This window comes from Zootoca vivipara, chromosome 11, assembly GCF_965207765.1.
Source record: "Zootoca vivipara chromosome 11, rZooViv2.hap1.1, whole genome shotgun sequence".
Classification (NCBI taxonomy): domain Eukaryota; kingdom Metazoa; phylum Chordata; class Lepidosauria; order Squamata; family Lacertidae; genus Zootoca; species Zootoca vivipara.
In genome coordinates, this window is record NC_142594.1 from 46,792,389 (window position 1) to 46,809,490 (window position 17,102).

The 17,102-nt window shown below is 40.4% G+C and overlaps 1 protein-coding gene across 2 annotated transcripts in view; it reads left to right on the forward strand.

Annotated features, from left to right (window-relative positions):
- The window catches only part of LMBR1 (limb development membrane protein 1), a 67,668-nt gene extending 50,837 nt beyond the window's left edge, over positions 1 to 16,831 (forward strand). For both annotated transcript variants that reach the window (XM_035129041.3, XM_035129044.3), the window contains 7 exons: positions 340 to 416; positions 985 to 1,062; positions 5,165 to 5,238; positions 5,533 to 5,623; positions 7,549 to 7,615; positions 11,477 to 11,638; positions 13,067 to 16,831. In XM_035129041.3, the coding sequence (XP_034984932.1) occupies positions 340 to 416; positions 985 to 1,062; positions 5,165 to 5,238; positions 5,533 to 5,623; positions 7,549 to 7,615; positions 11,477 to 11,638; positions 13,067 to 13,152 (635 nt within the window). In that variant the 3' untranslated portion in view covers positions 13,153 to 16,831. The remainder of the gene's footprint in view (positions 1 to 339; positions 417 to 984; positions 1,063 to 5,164; positions 5,239 to 5,532; positions 5,624 to 7,548; positions 7,616 to 11,476; positions 11,639 to 13,066) is intronic.
- The last annotated feature ends 271 nt before the right edge of the window (positions 16,832 to 17,102 follow it).

The following is a 17,102-nucleotide window of genomic DNA, read 5'->3' on the forward strand; positions in this document are numbered from 1 at the left end:
GTTGGATAAAACAGTCCAGAAAGATGGGCAGGTGGTTGATGTCCCCAAAACGAATCCTTCCAATACTTTGCCTGGTCATAGTTAGGGACAATTATGTGTGTGCCACTTACTGCCTGGCAGGATAGGGCAATTGACCTATAAATTGCTCCTGAAACCAGAGGTAGGCTAGGAAGTTGTCCTTGGAATTCCACAGTAGTCTTGCTTACAATGTTAATCGGGGGTGCTTTTAGTTAAGTGTGGTGGATCTATATCTTAGAGAACTTCTACTTTCAGAATAGGAAAAGATGTTTGTCTCTGAACACCTTAATATAGCAAGTTTGCTTATTTTTCTCTTAAAAGAACGACGGAAAAAGGCTTCAGCTTGGGAGAGGAATCTTGTGTATCCAGCTGTAATGATCCTGCTGCTAATTGAAACTGTAAGCTGTAATTTCCTTCCATTGCTTAAAACCCATCTGTCCTTTTGAGATTAGTGATCTTTTTCATGTACGTGTGTGAGCTGAGTAACAGAAATAATAAGGAGCTGTTTTTGTCTCCCTAAGCCAGTGGTTCTCAAACTTTTTTCCTCTGGGCCTGGGCCACACTTCCAGAATGAAAATTTCCTTGTGCCACACCAATTTTTTATTGATAAGAAGTACATTAGAAAACAAAAAGAAACCACTCCTATTCGTGCTTGATTTATAACATAGAACACAACTACTTTATAATATGATTGTGGAACATCCAGAGAGTATAACACAATTATATTGATGTGATTTGATACTATACTACACTGAAACGTTTAAATGTTTCTTTGATTGTCCTTGAATCTTCCTGCCGCATTTGCCACCCTCTCCTGCCACACCCTGTGGGAACCACTGCCCTAAGCCATTAGCACTCAATTTTCTTCTCCAGTACAGAGGGGGATTCCTCAGAAATGGTAATCAGTGTGAAATACAGCAAACATTTTTGAACCTTCTTGACTTGATGTTTCTTTTTCTTTTTTAGGCAATCTCTGTCCTCTTGGTTGCTTGCAATATTCTTTGCCTGCTAGTTGACGAAACTGCAATGCCAAAGGGGTCAAGGGTAAAGTGTTACTCTTTTGTGATATTAACACCAGCAAAAGGCACATTGACAGCACAATCTAATACATGCCTACTTGGAAAGGTGCCATTGAATTTAGTGGGCATGAAAATTGCAGCCTTAAGAGACCTGTGTTCAGAAGTATGAATTCTGTCCCTGACTTTGAGTTTAATAGCAGTCACACAACCTCAAGTTTTCATATTGTGAAGTGTGCTTCGCACATTGTTTGGCATGTGGAACATATTTAAAAGGAACAATCTCAATTATCAATGTCTGAAGCAGCAGCATATGTGTACAAGTTAATAATGCACAGAGCTGTTGTTGTTGTTTAGTCGTTTAGTCGTGTCCGACTCTTCGTGACCCCATGGACCAGAGCACGCCAGGCACTCCTGTCTTGCACTGCCTCCCGCAGTTTGGTCAAACTCATGTTCGTAGCTTCGAGAACACTGTCCAACCATCTTGTCCTCTGTCGTCCCCTTCTCCTTGTGCCCTCCATCTTTCCCAGCATCAAGGTCTTTTCCAAGGATTCTTCTCTTCTCATGAGGTGGCCAAAGTATTGGAGCCTCAGCTTCACGATCTGTCCTTCCAGGGAGCACTCAGGGCTGATTTCCTTAAGAATGGATAGGTTTGATCTTCTAGCAGTCCATGGGACTCTCAAGAGTCTCCTCCAGCACCATAATTCAAAAGCATCAATTCTTCGGCGATCAGCCTTCTTTATGGTCCAGCTCTCACTTCCATATATCACTACTGGGAAAACCATAGCTTTAACTATACGGACCTTTGTCGGCAAGGTGATGTCTCTGCTTTTTAAGATGCTGTCTAGGTTTGTCATTGCTTTTCTCCCAAAAAGCAGGCGTCTTTTAATTTCGTGACTGCTGTCACCATCTGCAGTGATCAAGGAGCCCAAGAAAGTAAAATCTCTCACTGCCTCCATTTCTTCCCCTTCTATTTGCCAGGAGGTGATGGGACCAGTGGCCATGATCTTGGTTTTTTTGATGTTGAGCTTCAGACCATATTTTGCGCTCTCCTCTTTCACCCTCATTAAAAGGTTCTTTAATTCCTCCTCGCTTTCTGCCATCAAGGTTGTGTCATCTGCATATCTGAGGTTGTTGATATTTCTTCCGGCAATCTTAATTCCGGCTTGGGATTCATCTAGTCCAGCCTTTCGCATGATGAATTCTGCATACAAGTTAAATAAGCAGGGAGACAATATACAACCTTGTCGTACTCCTTTCCCAATTCTGAACCAATCAGTTGTTCCATATCCAGTTCTAACTGTAGCTTCTTGTCCCACATAGAGATTTCTCAGGAGACAGATGAGGTGATCAGGCACTCCCATTTCTTTAAGAACTTGCCATAGTTTGCTGTGGTCGACACAGTCAAAGGCTTTTGCATAGTCAATGAAGCAGAAGTAGACGTTTTTCTGGAACTCTCTAGCTTTCTCCATAATCCAGCGCATGTTTGCTATTTGGTCTCTGGTTCCTCTGCCCTTTCGAAATCCAGCTTGCACTTCTGGGAGTTCTCGATCCACATACTGCCTAAGCCTGCCTTGTAGAATTTTAAGCATAACCTTGCTAGCGTGTGAAATGAGCGCAATTGTGCGGTAGTTGGAGCATTCTTTGGCACTGCCCTTCTTTGGAATTGGGATGTAGACTGATCTTCTCCAATCCTCTGGCCATTGCTGAGTTTTCCAAACTTGCTGGCATATTGGGTGTAGCACCTTAACAGCATCATCTTTTAAGATTTTAAATAGTTCAGCTGGAATATCATCACTTCCACTGGCCTTGTTATTAGCAGTGCTTTCTAAGGCCCATTTGACTTCACTCTCCAAGATGTCTGGCTCAAGGTCAGCAACCACACTACCTGGGGTGTACGAGACCTCCATATCTTTCTGGTATAATTCCTCTGTGTATTCTTGCCACCTCTTCTTGATGTCTTCTGCTTCTGTTAGGTCCTTACCACTTTTGTCCTTGATTATGGTAATCTTTGTACGAAATGCTCCTTTCATATCTCCAATTTTCTTGAACAGATCTCTGGTTTTCCCCATTCTATTGTTTTCCTCTATTTCTTTGCATTGCTCATTTAAGAAGACCCTCTTGTCTCTCCTTGCTGTTTTTTGGAAATCTGCATTCAGTTTCCTGTATCTTTCCCTATCTCCCTTGCATTTTGCTTGCCTCCTCTCCTCCGCTATTTGTAAGGCCTCGTTGGATAGCCATTTTGCTTTCTTGCATTTCCTTTTCCTTGGGATGGTTTTCGTTGCTGCCTCCTGTATAATGTTACGAGCCTCCATCCATAGTTCTTCAGGCACTCTGTCCACCAAATCTAAATCCTTAAACCTGTTCCTCACTTCCACTGTGTATTCATAAGGGATTTGATCCAGATTGTATCTTACTGGCCCAGTGGTTTTTCCTACTTTCTTCAGTTTAAGCTGGAATTTTGCTATAAGAAGCTGATGATCTGAGTTACAGTCAGCTCCAGGTCTTGTTTTTGCTGACTGTATAGAGCTTCTCCATCTTTGGCTGCAGAGAATATAATCAATCTGATTTCGATGCTGCCCATTTGGTGATATCCATGTGTAGAGTCTTCTCTTGTGTTGTTGGAAGAGAGTGTTTGTGATGACCAGCTTGTTCTCTTGACAGAACTCTATTAGCCTTTGCCCTGCTTCATTTTGAACTCCCAGGCCAAACTTGCCAGTTGTTCCTTTTATCTCTTGATTCCCTACTTTAGCATTCCAATCCCCTGTAATGAGAAGAACATCCTTCTTTGGTGTCATTTCTAGAAGGTGTTGTAGGTCTTCATAGAATTGGTCAATTTCACTTTCTTCAGCACCGGTAGTTGGTGCATAAACTTGGATTACTGTGATGTTAAAAGGTCTGCCTTGGATTCGTATCGAGATCATTCTGTCATTTTTGAGATTGCATCCCATTACAGCTTTTGCCACTCTTTTGTTGACTATGAGGGCCACTCCATTTCTACTACGGGATTCTTGCCCACAGTAGTAGATATGATAGTCACCCGAACTGAATTCGCCCATTCCCTTCCATTTTAGTTCACTGATGCCCAGGATGTCGATATTTATTCTTGTCATCTCATTTTTGACCACATCCAGCTTACCTCCACTCATGGTTCTTACATTCCAGGTTCCTATGCAATATTTTTCTTTACAGCATCGGACTTTCCTTTCGCTTCCAGGCATATCCGCAACTGAGCGTCCTTTCGGCTTTGGCCCAGCCGCTTCATCAGCTCTGAATCTACTTGTACTTGTCCTCCGCTCTTCCTCAGTAGCATGTTGGACGCCTTCCGACCTGAGGGGCTCATCTTCCAGCGTCATAACTTTTATATGCCTGTTGTCTTTGTCCATGGAGTTTTCTTGGCAGGGATACTGGAGTGGCTTGCCAGTTCCTTCTCCAGGTGGATCACGTTTAGTCAAAACTCTCCACTATGACCTGTCCATCTTGGGTGGCCCTGCATGGCATAGCTCATAGCTTCTCTGAGTTATTCAAGCCCCTTCGCCACGACAAGGCATTGATCCATGAAGGGGGCACAGAGCTGTTAGTTGTCACCATTAACACCACTGCTGGTGGGGAAAGCTGTTCAAAGTGGCATGTATCTAAAGCAACAGGGATCACATCAGCAGCAAAACTGAACAAAGCTCCAGTTTTTTACACAATTACCCTTCTTTATATATATCTTAGTTATATTGTGACTTTTCTGTTATTCTATTTAAACATGGAGCATGATTTAGAAAGAATTGCATTTACTGTTGAGATTGCAGTAGCTAGTAAGGCAAGCTGCTGGTTTCCCTTTATTTGCGTCAAATTATTTGTGCATTTCAGTATTTGTTCTGAATGTGCACACTGGCATTCTAACGTAGCTCATATGGATGGAAAATAATTACTGTATGTTTTGGAATGTCTGGCTCATGTTTTCAGCCTTGATAGTGTGCGGTTATTAATGGCTAGGGATTAGCTTAGTAAGAAGATTATCAGAAAATGATGCTTCATAACTCTCATTTTTAGTACTTCTGTCCAATGCACTTGAGATTTTATGGGCAGAAAAATAATAGTGCTCTCTGTGTAATACTTTTATTTCTTAAATCTTGCAGGGCCCTGGCATAGGAAATGCCTCTCTGTCCACATTTGGTTTTGTGGGAGCAGCACTCGAGATCATTTTGATTTTGTATCCTTTCTTTCAGTAGGCGTTCTTGTCTGTTAACAAGTACTCTGTCTAATTTTCTGGGACGCTGTTAATTTACTAAGACACTTGCCTAGAAGAGAGAAAATGACAGGCCAGCCATTCCCATGCACTCAAAAGTGGTTGTTATTTCTCTCTCTCTCTCTCTCTCTCTCTCTCTCTCTCTCTCTCTCTCTCTCTCTCTCTCTCTCTGCCCCCCTTCCCTTTGTGGTGCTTAAGTCTTCTAGGAGTCTGAAACTGGCATTCTTTAGTGGTTCTTTTATTCCTTGATTCTCACAGCTATCTAATGGTCTCTTCGGTTGTTGGCTTCTATAGCTTACGCTTTTTTGGAGATTTCACTCCCAGAAAGGATGACACAACGATGACAAAGGTAGGTTAAAAAGTCTGAGGTGGTGATGTCTCCCTCCTCTTGCTTGCCCATTTCTTCCACCTGACTCCCACAGATGGTAATTGCTCTGAATGGCTCATTTGTGGTGATTAGTGTTTGTAAGTTGCGTAAACAGACTAGAAGATTTTTTTTCAGGCCCTGAATAGTCTTGAGGGGGAGGGGAAGGAAGGAAAAGCCTTGTCCTGTTTAGTTTGGATGGCGTCCATTCACTTGTAAAGTGCTGGAATGGCCAAGCTTGTTAACTAGCCATAGAAAATCTGTTGAAGGGTTCCCTCCCCCCTTGTATTGCTAATGAGTAACTTTTGCAAACTGTACTTTAGGAGCTTCTTTGAAATGCAAAGAATTTGGTTGCTACAAGTAATGCAGGCAAATTAATTCAAATTGAATAACTAAATAGGAAGTAGTTATACAGTATTCAGCAACACTTTTTATTCTGAGGCTACTTTGACTTTTCCAGAACTTTATAGTGGCTTTACAAGAACTAGTGCTGTGATGTACACATTAAAAAGTCATTCCCACAAACAGAGCAAAATTATTTAAACTGAAAACCTACTGGCCATTAACTTTTTCTTTCTTTCTTTCTTTCTTTCTTTCTTTCTTTCTTTCTTTCTTTCTTTCTTTTTTGTATTCAAGGAATTAGAGGAGGGGAAAAAGATTTGCTTTCATCTTGCAAGCAATTCTTGAAAGTGGGAAAGTAAACAACTATAGATGATCCTTGATTAAAAATGTATTATTTTTTTTGCTCAGCCCCTTCACATACAGCATGTTAGAAAAATGATTTGTGGGCCAATTACATACACTGTATTTAGAGAGTTTGAAAACTTTTGGAAAGTTTTAATATAATAGTGCTATACTGATATTAGGTACATCTCTTGCACAAGCACTGTGAAATGTGAAAGAGCAAGTTCTGTAACCAGAGGTGAAGTTAAGGGCAGCTGTTTTTTCATACCTTTGTGAAACTGAAGAAAGGAAACAGTAAGGTTCAGTCCCCATCTATACTATATAATGCTTAACATTTTATTTTATTAGATTGATACACTCTACCTTTGTCCAAAGGAGCTCATCACACATTTGTGTAATCCATGCTTAATGTGCGAGGGTCAGATTCAACTACCCATTGCATAAGCAGAAGCCAGTGCAAGGACACCCTCTAGTGTAGTGGGGCTTCCCCCCTCTTTCCCGCTGTGCCTCCTTCAAATCTGCTCTGGATGGTCAGGAGGCTCCAAGAACAGTGCGCAGGGGAAGGAGAAGGGAGATCATTTTGCTGGGCAGGAAGAAATGTTTGCATTGATGGAACAGTCTCCTTGATGCTGTGTTGAATAACCCCCTAAATCTTGAACATGTAAGCAAGTGTTTCTAGAAGTGGCCTTAAATGCCATAAACTATACAGTGATTTGTATAATGTTCTTTCAGCCCCGTCCCCCCTGCTTCAGCACACAGAAGGATGCCCATTACGGTTTCATCTCTTACCAGCATTCAGATTCCTTTGGGACCAAAAATAGCAAGTCCAGCCTGCTGCTCATTTCAACACAGAGACCAAATGCTGTTCTGGATGCACAGAGGCTGGAATCTCTGTATCTGGGAAGCCAACATAACATTCACTCTTATGTTAAAAAGCATCTGTGGCAGAAAAGGGGGCTTAGTATGCTTTCTTTGTGTTTGTATGATACAGTATATGCCAATTTCAGAAGTCCTTGTGGTCTATATAAGAATTTTTAGAGGAGACTTGAGTTGTTTGGGAACACTTGCCTTACAGCAATACTGGAGAAATCCAGAGGAAACATTAACCTTAGGCGTGGGCAGACTTTAAAATCAAATTAGAGGAAGCTGGGGTGTGTTTTCAGTGCCTTACTTGGTAGACTTAGAACTCATCAATCATATTGAAAAATATTTTTTTGTTCAAACAGATAATTGGGAACTGCGTTTCGATCTTAGTCCTCAGTTCAGCTTTGCCAGTTATGTCAAGGACACTGGGTAAGTCTTATTTCTGTTTTTTAGAGAACTCTTTATTGAGGTGCGTGTAGTTTGGTGTCATTGCCTACAGATCAGTAAATTGTTTCAGTCATATTTTCAGGAAAGAAAATCTAGTCTTTCATGTTTCATAAGACATGAGTGTCTTATGAAACAGCTTTCTGAACATACTTTGCTGGAGCTCTCAAGCCAGTGCAGACTCTGATCATTCATCCCATGTCAGCGCCATACTTTGAGCATTACTGCTGGGGTTCCAGAAACACAAGCAGCAATGCCTAAGTTTCCTTGTAAGCCTGTGGCTTGGGTGGTAGGCCCTAAAGGGACAGAGTTAAGAGCAGACATCCCCAAACTTCGGCCCTCCAGATGTTTTGGACTACAATTCCCATCATCCCTGACCACTGGTCCTCTTAGCTAAGGATCATGGGAGTTGTAGGCCAAAACATCTGGAAGGCCGCAGTTTGGGGAGGCCTGGTTAAGAGGAAAGACCCTGGGAAAAGTCAGGATATATTTGCTTGGTAGCACACCCTTGCCTTCCATGTAGTGTTTTTTTTCTTTCATGCAAGGAGGAAATACAGACAGTAAGAGTCTTATACCGACAAACCCTGGGATTTGTGTGTGTTGATGTGTGCACAGACTTTATGGCCTGATTTCATGCAAATTGCCCTCCCAGTGTGGCTAGCAAAGATTAAAAATAAACAAAGGCATAAATATTAGCAGTAAAAGGACAGGACAGCAAAAGCCTAAAACACAGATGTAATCTAAATTTCACAGAGCTCAGTGGTAGTTTCCCACCAGCACCTGAAATCTGCCTCTGTGATAGGAATGTAGCAACTGATTCAAAGTGCCCCAGTTCTGAAGCTGAGTAGCCTGCCCTTGATTGATGGTATCAACAGCTGCTGAGAGGTCTAGCAGTAGTAACAAGGCCATACGCCTGTGTCCTTCAGGCGTCAGGGCAACCAAGCTAGTTTCAGTGCTAAAACTAGTCCTGAAGTCAAATGGAATGTAGACCATCAGGTACCGGTATGTCCAAGAATGCAGTCATGCAGTTTGGAGGCCAGTGAAGCACAATGGATAGGTCTGGAGTCGGTTGTGGAAAATCCAGATTCAGGTTTCTTCATAGCCACAAACCTCAGTGAGGTGGTCTTGTTGAAAAGCCACACAGACTGTTTCATAACACAAATGATCTTGTCATTGTGGTAAAAGGAAAACAGTTGCAGCCACAGATAACAAAACTAATATACTTGGGCTATTACAATGGGCTGTACATTGTGCTGCCTGTTGCAGACAGTCTGGAAATTGCAAGTAGCTCAGATTACAGCTGCAAGGCTAACTTGGGTGGGTGTGAGATCATAGTCCTCTGTGCTACCGGTAGACTGGCTGCAGTGGTTCTCAGTCTTCTTTCTGAGCTCAAAGTCTTGGTGCCCTTTAAAGCCTTTCATGGTTGCAGTGCAGTGACAGAAACTATCATTTGTGAGCTTCTGCTCCTGATTTCCTGGCCTTCTGAGGTGTGGTGGTTTATAACAGGACAAGAGCAGTTTTAGTTGTGGGACCCCACTGCCCTCGTTTTGGAATATCCTCCTCCAGGAGACTTGCCTGGCACCATATTGTTCTTTTAATGTTTAGATTCTGAAGACCATTTCAGAAGTGCAGGATACAAATAAATAAATAAGACCTCTATAAATAGTTAGCAAATATGAGCTTTTCTGTCATAACTACTGATGGTATTCATGTGCTAGAATCTAGGTAAGTAGAGAAAAAACGAGGTGAACCAAAGCAAACCTAGAAAGAGCTACTTGAGGAACTTTCAATTGTTTGATCATGCCTAGAGGCATATTTTCCCTTTAATGCGCTATTCCACAAACCACTTTTGAAAGTCTCATCAATTTAGCAGTTTTTCCTTAATTTTTAGTACACATTCATTTAAATAATGAAGTGAGTAATTGCAGCCTTTGGGTGTTTCAGCCTAAAAAAATATGAGGGGTAAAAATAGGTCTGTGATCTTTTGCTGCTCATGGCTTTCTAGGGTGGTGGGAAAACCTTATGTTCATTGTCAATTGGCAATAAGATGACCTTCTTATAGAAAATATAATCAGGGAAAAAATGAGTGTGTGCACTGCTACACAGAAAGCAAATTAAAGGCAAGACTCCCTAGTTCCCTGCTGAGGGACACAAATGAAATTCCTATATTGTTTGCCATAGAGATAAAAGGAAGGCTCAAACTGCAAAGATGAACAGTTAAAACACAGCTAACAAAATGCACATACACAGCTGTCCAAACAGGATTAGTGGAGTGCATTAGGGTACAGTGAGTCATGTGGTGCTTTGCAGAATCTCAAAACGCACCACATTGGATGCTATGAAGCTTTTCATAGTATGAGTAAAGCAGGCTTCTGGGTGATAAAATGAGGAGGGCTCTTGTCATCGTGGGAATGGCAAATGGGAAAGTAAAATGATCTGTATTAGAACATTCAGTGACTTTCACCCCACCATCAACCTAACAATGAACCAATCTATGCAAGAAATACATTTTCTGGACACTACTATAAAAATACAGGATGAGTGCATAGACACCACCTTATTCCAAAAACCAACCGACCGACAAACATATCTACATGCTTCCAGCTGCCATCCCAAACATACCAAACAATCAATTGTATATAACCAGGCTCTACGTTACAGCCGCATCTGTTCCAACTCTAGACAGGGATTCTCACCTAAGAGATCTACAGCAATCCTTTTTGGAACTAAAATATCCCCCTGATGAAGTTAAACAGATCAACAAAGCCAGACTGATACCCAGAGAGAACTTGCTGCAAGGCAGACCCAAAAGAGAAAATAACAGAACACCACTAGTAATCACACACAGCTCCCAAGTTAAAACAGTTCTACACATCATCAGAGATTTACAACCTCTCCTAGACAACGACAGTTCCCTTTCTCAAGCTCTGGGAGGAAGACCTTTCATTGCCTACAGACAGCCACCCAAACTTAAACAACTCCTCACCCACAATAATACAGCAACCAGACTTAACATGGACACTGGTACCAGAGCCTGAAATAAACCCAGATGCCAACTTTGCTGCCACATACACCCAGACAACACAATCACTGGACCCAACAACATCAAACATACCATCTCAGGTATGTTTATTTAATTGCTCATCTTCTAACATTGTGTATGCCATCAAATGCCAACGGTGCCCTTCAGCTCTCTATATTGGACAAACAGGCCAAACCCTACGCCAAAGGATAAATGGACAGAAATCTGACATCGGGAATCACAAGACAGAGAAGCCAGTAGGAGAACACTTCAGTCTCCCAGGACATTCAATACAGGATCTCAAAGCAGCTGTCTTATTACAAAAGAATTTCAGAAATAGACTTGAAAGAGAAGTTGCTGAATTACAACTTATTACTAAACTGAAAACTATGGAGAGACCTGGTCTGGTCTGAATAGAGATATTGGATTATTGTCTCATTACATATGCCAAAGCTATTTTTGGTCATCTGCATCCTATCCCTTGCTTTTTCCTGTAGGACTAATTGCAGTCGTTAACAGTCGTCAACAGATTTACCATACCCATTGAGCCAATCAACCATCTCCTACTACCCTACTGAGAAAAACTCCACCCCACCCTCCCACTATATATAAGGGCCTGATGACTTCTGTTTCAGTGTATCTGAAGAAGTGCGCATGCACACGAAAGCTTATACCCAGAACAAACTTAGTTGGCCCCTAAGGTGCTACTGGACAATTTTTAAAATTTATTTCAATTAAAGTACTTGGAGGTCATTTTTCAATCTTAGATATCACCCTCATTCGTTTGCTTTTCTGAATTATGTCACATTCTCCTCCCCCTGCAGGTATTACCAGGTTTGATCTCCTTGGAGACTTTGGAAGGTTTAACTGGTTAGGAAATTTCTACATCGTGCTATCCTACAATATCCTCTTTGCCATTGTGACAACCCTGTGTCTGGTTAGAAAGTTCACCTCTGCAGTTAGAGAGGAGCTTCTCAAAGCATTAGGTAACATTTGTTCTCTTTCTTTTGATAGCCATATTGTGCATAATTTGAATTTAAACTATCCCTCTAGAGTTATAGGGAGAGTAATTTGCCTGGTGTGGGTTTCTAACTTCCTTCATGTGAAACCTACAACTCAAGATGCCCACCTCTCTGGTATAAAAAGACATAAGTGGTGAGTGGTTCTGTGTTGAGTTCACCTAGTTTATTCCTTTTAAGAAAACAATTTATTTGTTTGATTTTATCCCATCTTTCCGTCAAGTGGTGCTCAAGGCAACTTATAATGAAGCAAAAGTAAAAATAAAAACAACTAAAAACAACTAGTTGAACCAATTGTTTTGCATACTTAGTGTCCATAGCAAGCCAGCTTATGAAGCCAAAAGCCTGTTTGAATAAAAGCTTTACCTACCATCAGAATGTTAGTTATGATCTACAAAAGCTACACAATTAGAGGCCAAGTAGTTCTCTGGCTTGTCATCATGATATAGTACTTTTGAATTTTCCCTCAGACTGGTACCAAATGAAGCTCTTGTAATATGGGAATTGCATGCCACCAACAGCTTGCCTTGTTCAATAGACTGGCTGCAATATTCTGAAGCAGTAGAACTTTCACTGTTCAGTCAGCATCAAGAACAGCACATTACAGTTCAGATAAGATGTAACTAAGGAATGTGTTGCCACAATCAAATCCACCAACACTGAGGGTCGGCGCAGGATATTTCTTATTAGGTTTTGACATGCCAATTGGTTTGCTTTAGATAATGATGCAAAAGCTGGAAAGCTTTGATGTGGAAATTTAGGAATTGCAACATTAGAATTGCACCAGAGACTCATAGAGAGATGTTTTGAGTAGACAAATGCTCTCTTCTGTTGTGCTTTTCAAACTGCATGTAGTTTATTGTTTTACGGTTTTTGAGGCTTATTTTGTTACTTGAAAATTTAGTAATAATGAAATTGCAGGTGTATGAATTCAACTTCACATTAACACATTAGAAATCAATAGACAAAGCCATGTAGAATGTTCAGTATTCGGTGTGTAAAAGTGAGATGTGATGGAAAGCTCACATACAGCTCCCCTCCCCCTCTGTAATGACTGATAGAATTTAAATTTGTATAATGATGCCATGACATTCTGCTTCTCCCGTCAGCAACCAAATATTTAGACCTGGGGAGAGGAAATGCCTCCTATTACGACTTTACAGTGTTTACAAGTTCTACTAGACAGTTGCAAGGGGCAGTTAAGTTGCACAGATGCTGTTCTTGTGCCATTTATAATCCTGTCTAGTTTCTCATATTCTCAGATAAGGTCTCCAGACAAAAATCTTCAATTTATTTAGTTATTGGAACAAGGACTAATGTGATTTTTGAAAACACCTATACTTGTCAGAAGTGAAAGAGAAATTTAAATTGACTATCTTTTGAAATGTTTTGCAGGTTTTGACAAGCTTCACCTCTCACACAATGCAAGAGACTCCGAGGCTGCAAAGCCATCTGTAAACGGGCACCAGAAAACACTGTGAAAAGCAGGTGGTGGAACCGAGCCCTTTTGACTTCATGACATTCCTGTCACTTCATAGCACTTGTTTTTGTATTGCTTTTTCTTGTTTGTATATTGGGTCCAAGTTGATAAAAAAAATTTGCACCCTAGAAAGCTGGGTGTAACAGACTGTACTCTTCTTGCCCAGATTGATCCATGTTAAATTACTGTTTCAGCTGGTGCAGAATTGTGTCTTGAAACCTGGAAGCAGAAAAGAAAACTCTGTTCCTCTTTGGATACGCCTCCATATTGATCTATCAACATATTAGGCCAAGAATCTCCCGAGCATAAACCTTTTGCTGAAGAATTAGGCTGGGTGTCTTGAGATGAGCCTTGCTAGTTGAAAATGGTAAATCCCTTACTAGTTGCTGCTTTTTCAGTAAAATTGCATTACGAAAACTGACAACTTAAAGAGAGTACGGTAAGATCCAGGATCAGTACATTCATTGCCCATCTGATGAGTTTCCACCGTCATTGTGTCTTAAGATACCAGCAGTTCCTGGTTCTAAATGACAAACTGAGACTCATGAATTACACAGTAATGTAACCCTAGGTTGCAGTGCTAAATTGTAATTTCACAGACCTCTGATTGTTGTGTACATAATCATGCATTTTAGGGCAATCACACAACTCCATTAAATGCACAGAGAATTCTGTTCATTTCCTTCTGTGTAATGTGTCGCCTTATATGCATAAGCAATGAGAAAAGGATACAATAGCACACAACTTCCACAAGTGTTAAAACAATTATCCCACTCTAGATGCCCTGGGTTAAGTGTGCAGTGCATTCTAGTTAATTAGAATAGACCATTTTTTCATTATTTCCTTTGTTGATCTATCTATTTAAAAAACATGGAGTAATCAGGTAGCAGATTATCAACTCCAGTTTTTTAAATATTAAAATATAGATTCCAATTAAGGCATGCAATTTTCATTGATATTGTTACACTTTAGCAAATCTTGTGTGTAACACAAGAATCTGAAGGAAGTTACCATACATACTGTGAGTAGAGGTAGGTAGATTGTAAAGGCTAGCATGACATTGTATGAAACTTTGCTGAAGGTTTGTAGTTCTTGGATGATGAAGTGACACTGGCCATTCATAGATGAGCACATTTTATAAGTGATCCCATAAGGTTAACTGGATCTTCACAACTTTAATGTTTTACCTCACTTTGAAAATATCAGTATTGTATTAATCTCAGTAAATCCAAAACTGGGTTTTGATGTGTTTTACAATGTTGAAATAATTCTGCAAATTATCCTGCTTTTTATGAAAGATCAGAATGTTACTAGATTCATTGGGGTTCACAAGCATTTTCCGCACTGTTTGACATCAGTGTAGAGTTCCTGGACATTAGACACTATTTTAAGTTTCAGATGATTTCTTATGAAAATTTATATTGCACAAAATTTTGGAAGGTAGCATTTATAGTAAACACATTATAGATTTTTTTCTAATTTTGTCAGTAGAAATGACAAATAGAGCAGATGCAGGACAGAACTTGTTTTTCATAAAACTGTTTCTGGGAACTGGAATAAATTGTAAACTGGGGGCTTTTTGCCAAAGTGGAAGATGTAGAGAAATCGACTGACTCAGATTAAGCCAGGATATTCCCAAGTGCTGTGCACCACATACATCACCCTTCACATAAGTGGGGGAAAGCCAGGAAGCTGTAGTTATGAATTAACTATAACTTCACATCACATGCAAATGCGAAAATCAATGGCTTCTGAACAAACCAGCCAACTTGTGGATAAGCTCGTTTGGAAGCTGTTAAGCAAGAGAAGTTGCAATGAACTTCTGCTTCCTGACTTGTTTTTCCATTCACATGAAGGGAATGGCAAAGCAAGAGCAAAAGGGAGAGTTGAGGGCAGTGTGTTTGTGCCTAGCCCAGCTTATTAAACCAACATTTGATTATCTGAACCAGGCCCAAGAGTTTAGATGTTGATACCTTGTATCTCAATTTGAAATGGTAGTACCGGTAATTGGTTTTAGGATTTTTAGTATGCTTGGCACCTCCACTCAACACCACATTAAAACATACTCATGTGCATGTTATAATAGTAATATGCCTACAGAAAAAAGTGGATTCTGTATAGTAAAGGTACATCAACAGTATGCTTATTACCATAGCTACTGCAGTCAACATATAGATGGATCCAACTGAATTTGAAAGTATTTGTGATTCTGTGGCTATCATGCCTTGGACAAAGTTCATACCAAATTATTGAGAATTTTAATCCATGTTCTTCATAGGTAGAGAGTTGACTTAGACAAATTTGCAAATTAAACATCAAAGACAATAAATGCAGATGGCATGAGGAATCTTCCGTAAGTACCTTAATAAACTTGGGTTAGTTCACCTGTAAGTGCTCTACTGTACAGCCCCATTCATATCAGGAGCTGTGCAAGAGGAAATGCTTCCCTGAAAACATTGCCTTTGGTTATCCCGGTGTGGTTAGCATTAATTGTACATGGTATGACACCTGCCCCCATCCCCAAAAGTCATTTGATTAGTGAAGGCTCCATCTCAATTCTTGTAATTTCTTAGAATCAGGTGTGCAACTTATCCTATGTATTGGTGTGTATCTCAATCAGGGGTGGGGTACTTTCTTTCCCTCTCAAGACCGACATTTGGGACAATATTTGTTGTGCTAAATAGGCCAGTGATGGGTAGGACCTCTTCTTCCCCTTCCATTCTCCGCCCCTTCCCAGCCACTTGAATGAAATTAGGCCAAAGACTAAATTGACCCCTGTAAAGTTTTAATGCCTTTGGCAGGAAAATAGGAGGGACCTATCTAGTAATGTGACCAGTGCCATTGCAGCAAATCATTGTTTCCTGCTGATACTAGAATAATACAGGCCATCTCACCCTGTGAAATTGAAGTATAACCTGGCTATTGCTGCCTCCCACTTCCAAACTTACACAAAAATACACAATGCACCACTCTGGAGATGCATGTGAAATAAGAGTCACTAGAAGGGGGACAGATTCAGCACCCCCCCCCTTATAAATATGTGTGATGGTCTCCTGTTCCTTGACTTTGTCCATGTGAAATTGTTGAAATTGTCATTTTATCCCTCAGTTCAAATTATTTTACAGATGAAGTTCTACTTTCAAATATAGTGATAAAATTATACATAAATACTTAATTATAAAGGCTTAAATGTGTTTAAGTAGATGGTATTAGTAATTCTTTGATGGATACTAGTAATGTATTCCTAGTGGTTTGACTCGTGTAGTCAAGTGTTTTGTACCTTTTTTAAGGTACAAAAACCTCTACTTCAGTCATAAACCATCTGCCTCGTTATGAGGCTAAAGCACAAATATGCTTTACTTGTATGAGCTAGATGTATATAAAATCAGACCAAAAATGTATGCAAGTTAAGTGTCTTAAGTGCGCCATTGTTTGGCTTTCTCCTCCAGTGGTACACTGTGTTAACACAGCGTGACAGAATTGTTGTTGCAAAGTCTGAGCACATCTTTACCCTTTAGCTTTTTAAGCCAATGTCAAGCAGACATAGAGGGGTTATTTAGAAGTTGGATTCACTAGGACACTTTGTTTACAGATTGTAATGTGACGTTTACCTTCACCTCTTTCTCCAATCTTTTACACAGTTGCCTGTTTTACAGTGTCAATTAAAGGATTTGACAATATGTTCTTCTACAGCTTATTTGGTTCAGAGGTGTTTCATTCAGCTCAAGCTTCTGTTCACTTAAAACACTTTGACATTGTGTACAGCCTGGTATTGAGAACATCTCACAGATGTTCTGCCTGCACTGAGATTTTTCTTTTCTCCTCTTAGGGAGCTTGTGAACTTTATTCAGAAGAAATGGGAAGTGGGTAGCAATGTATGTAGTTGTTTGTATGGGTGAAGTTTATGGGCAATCAGATACGCCACCTTTACAAATCTTTGGGGTGTACCGT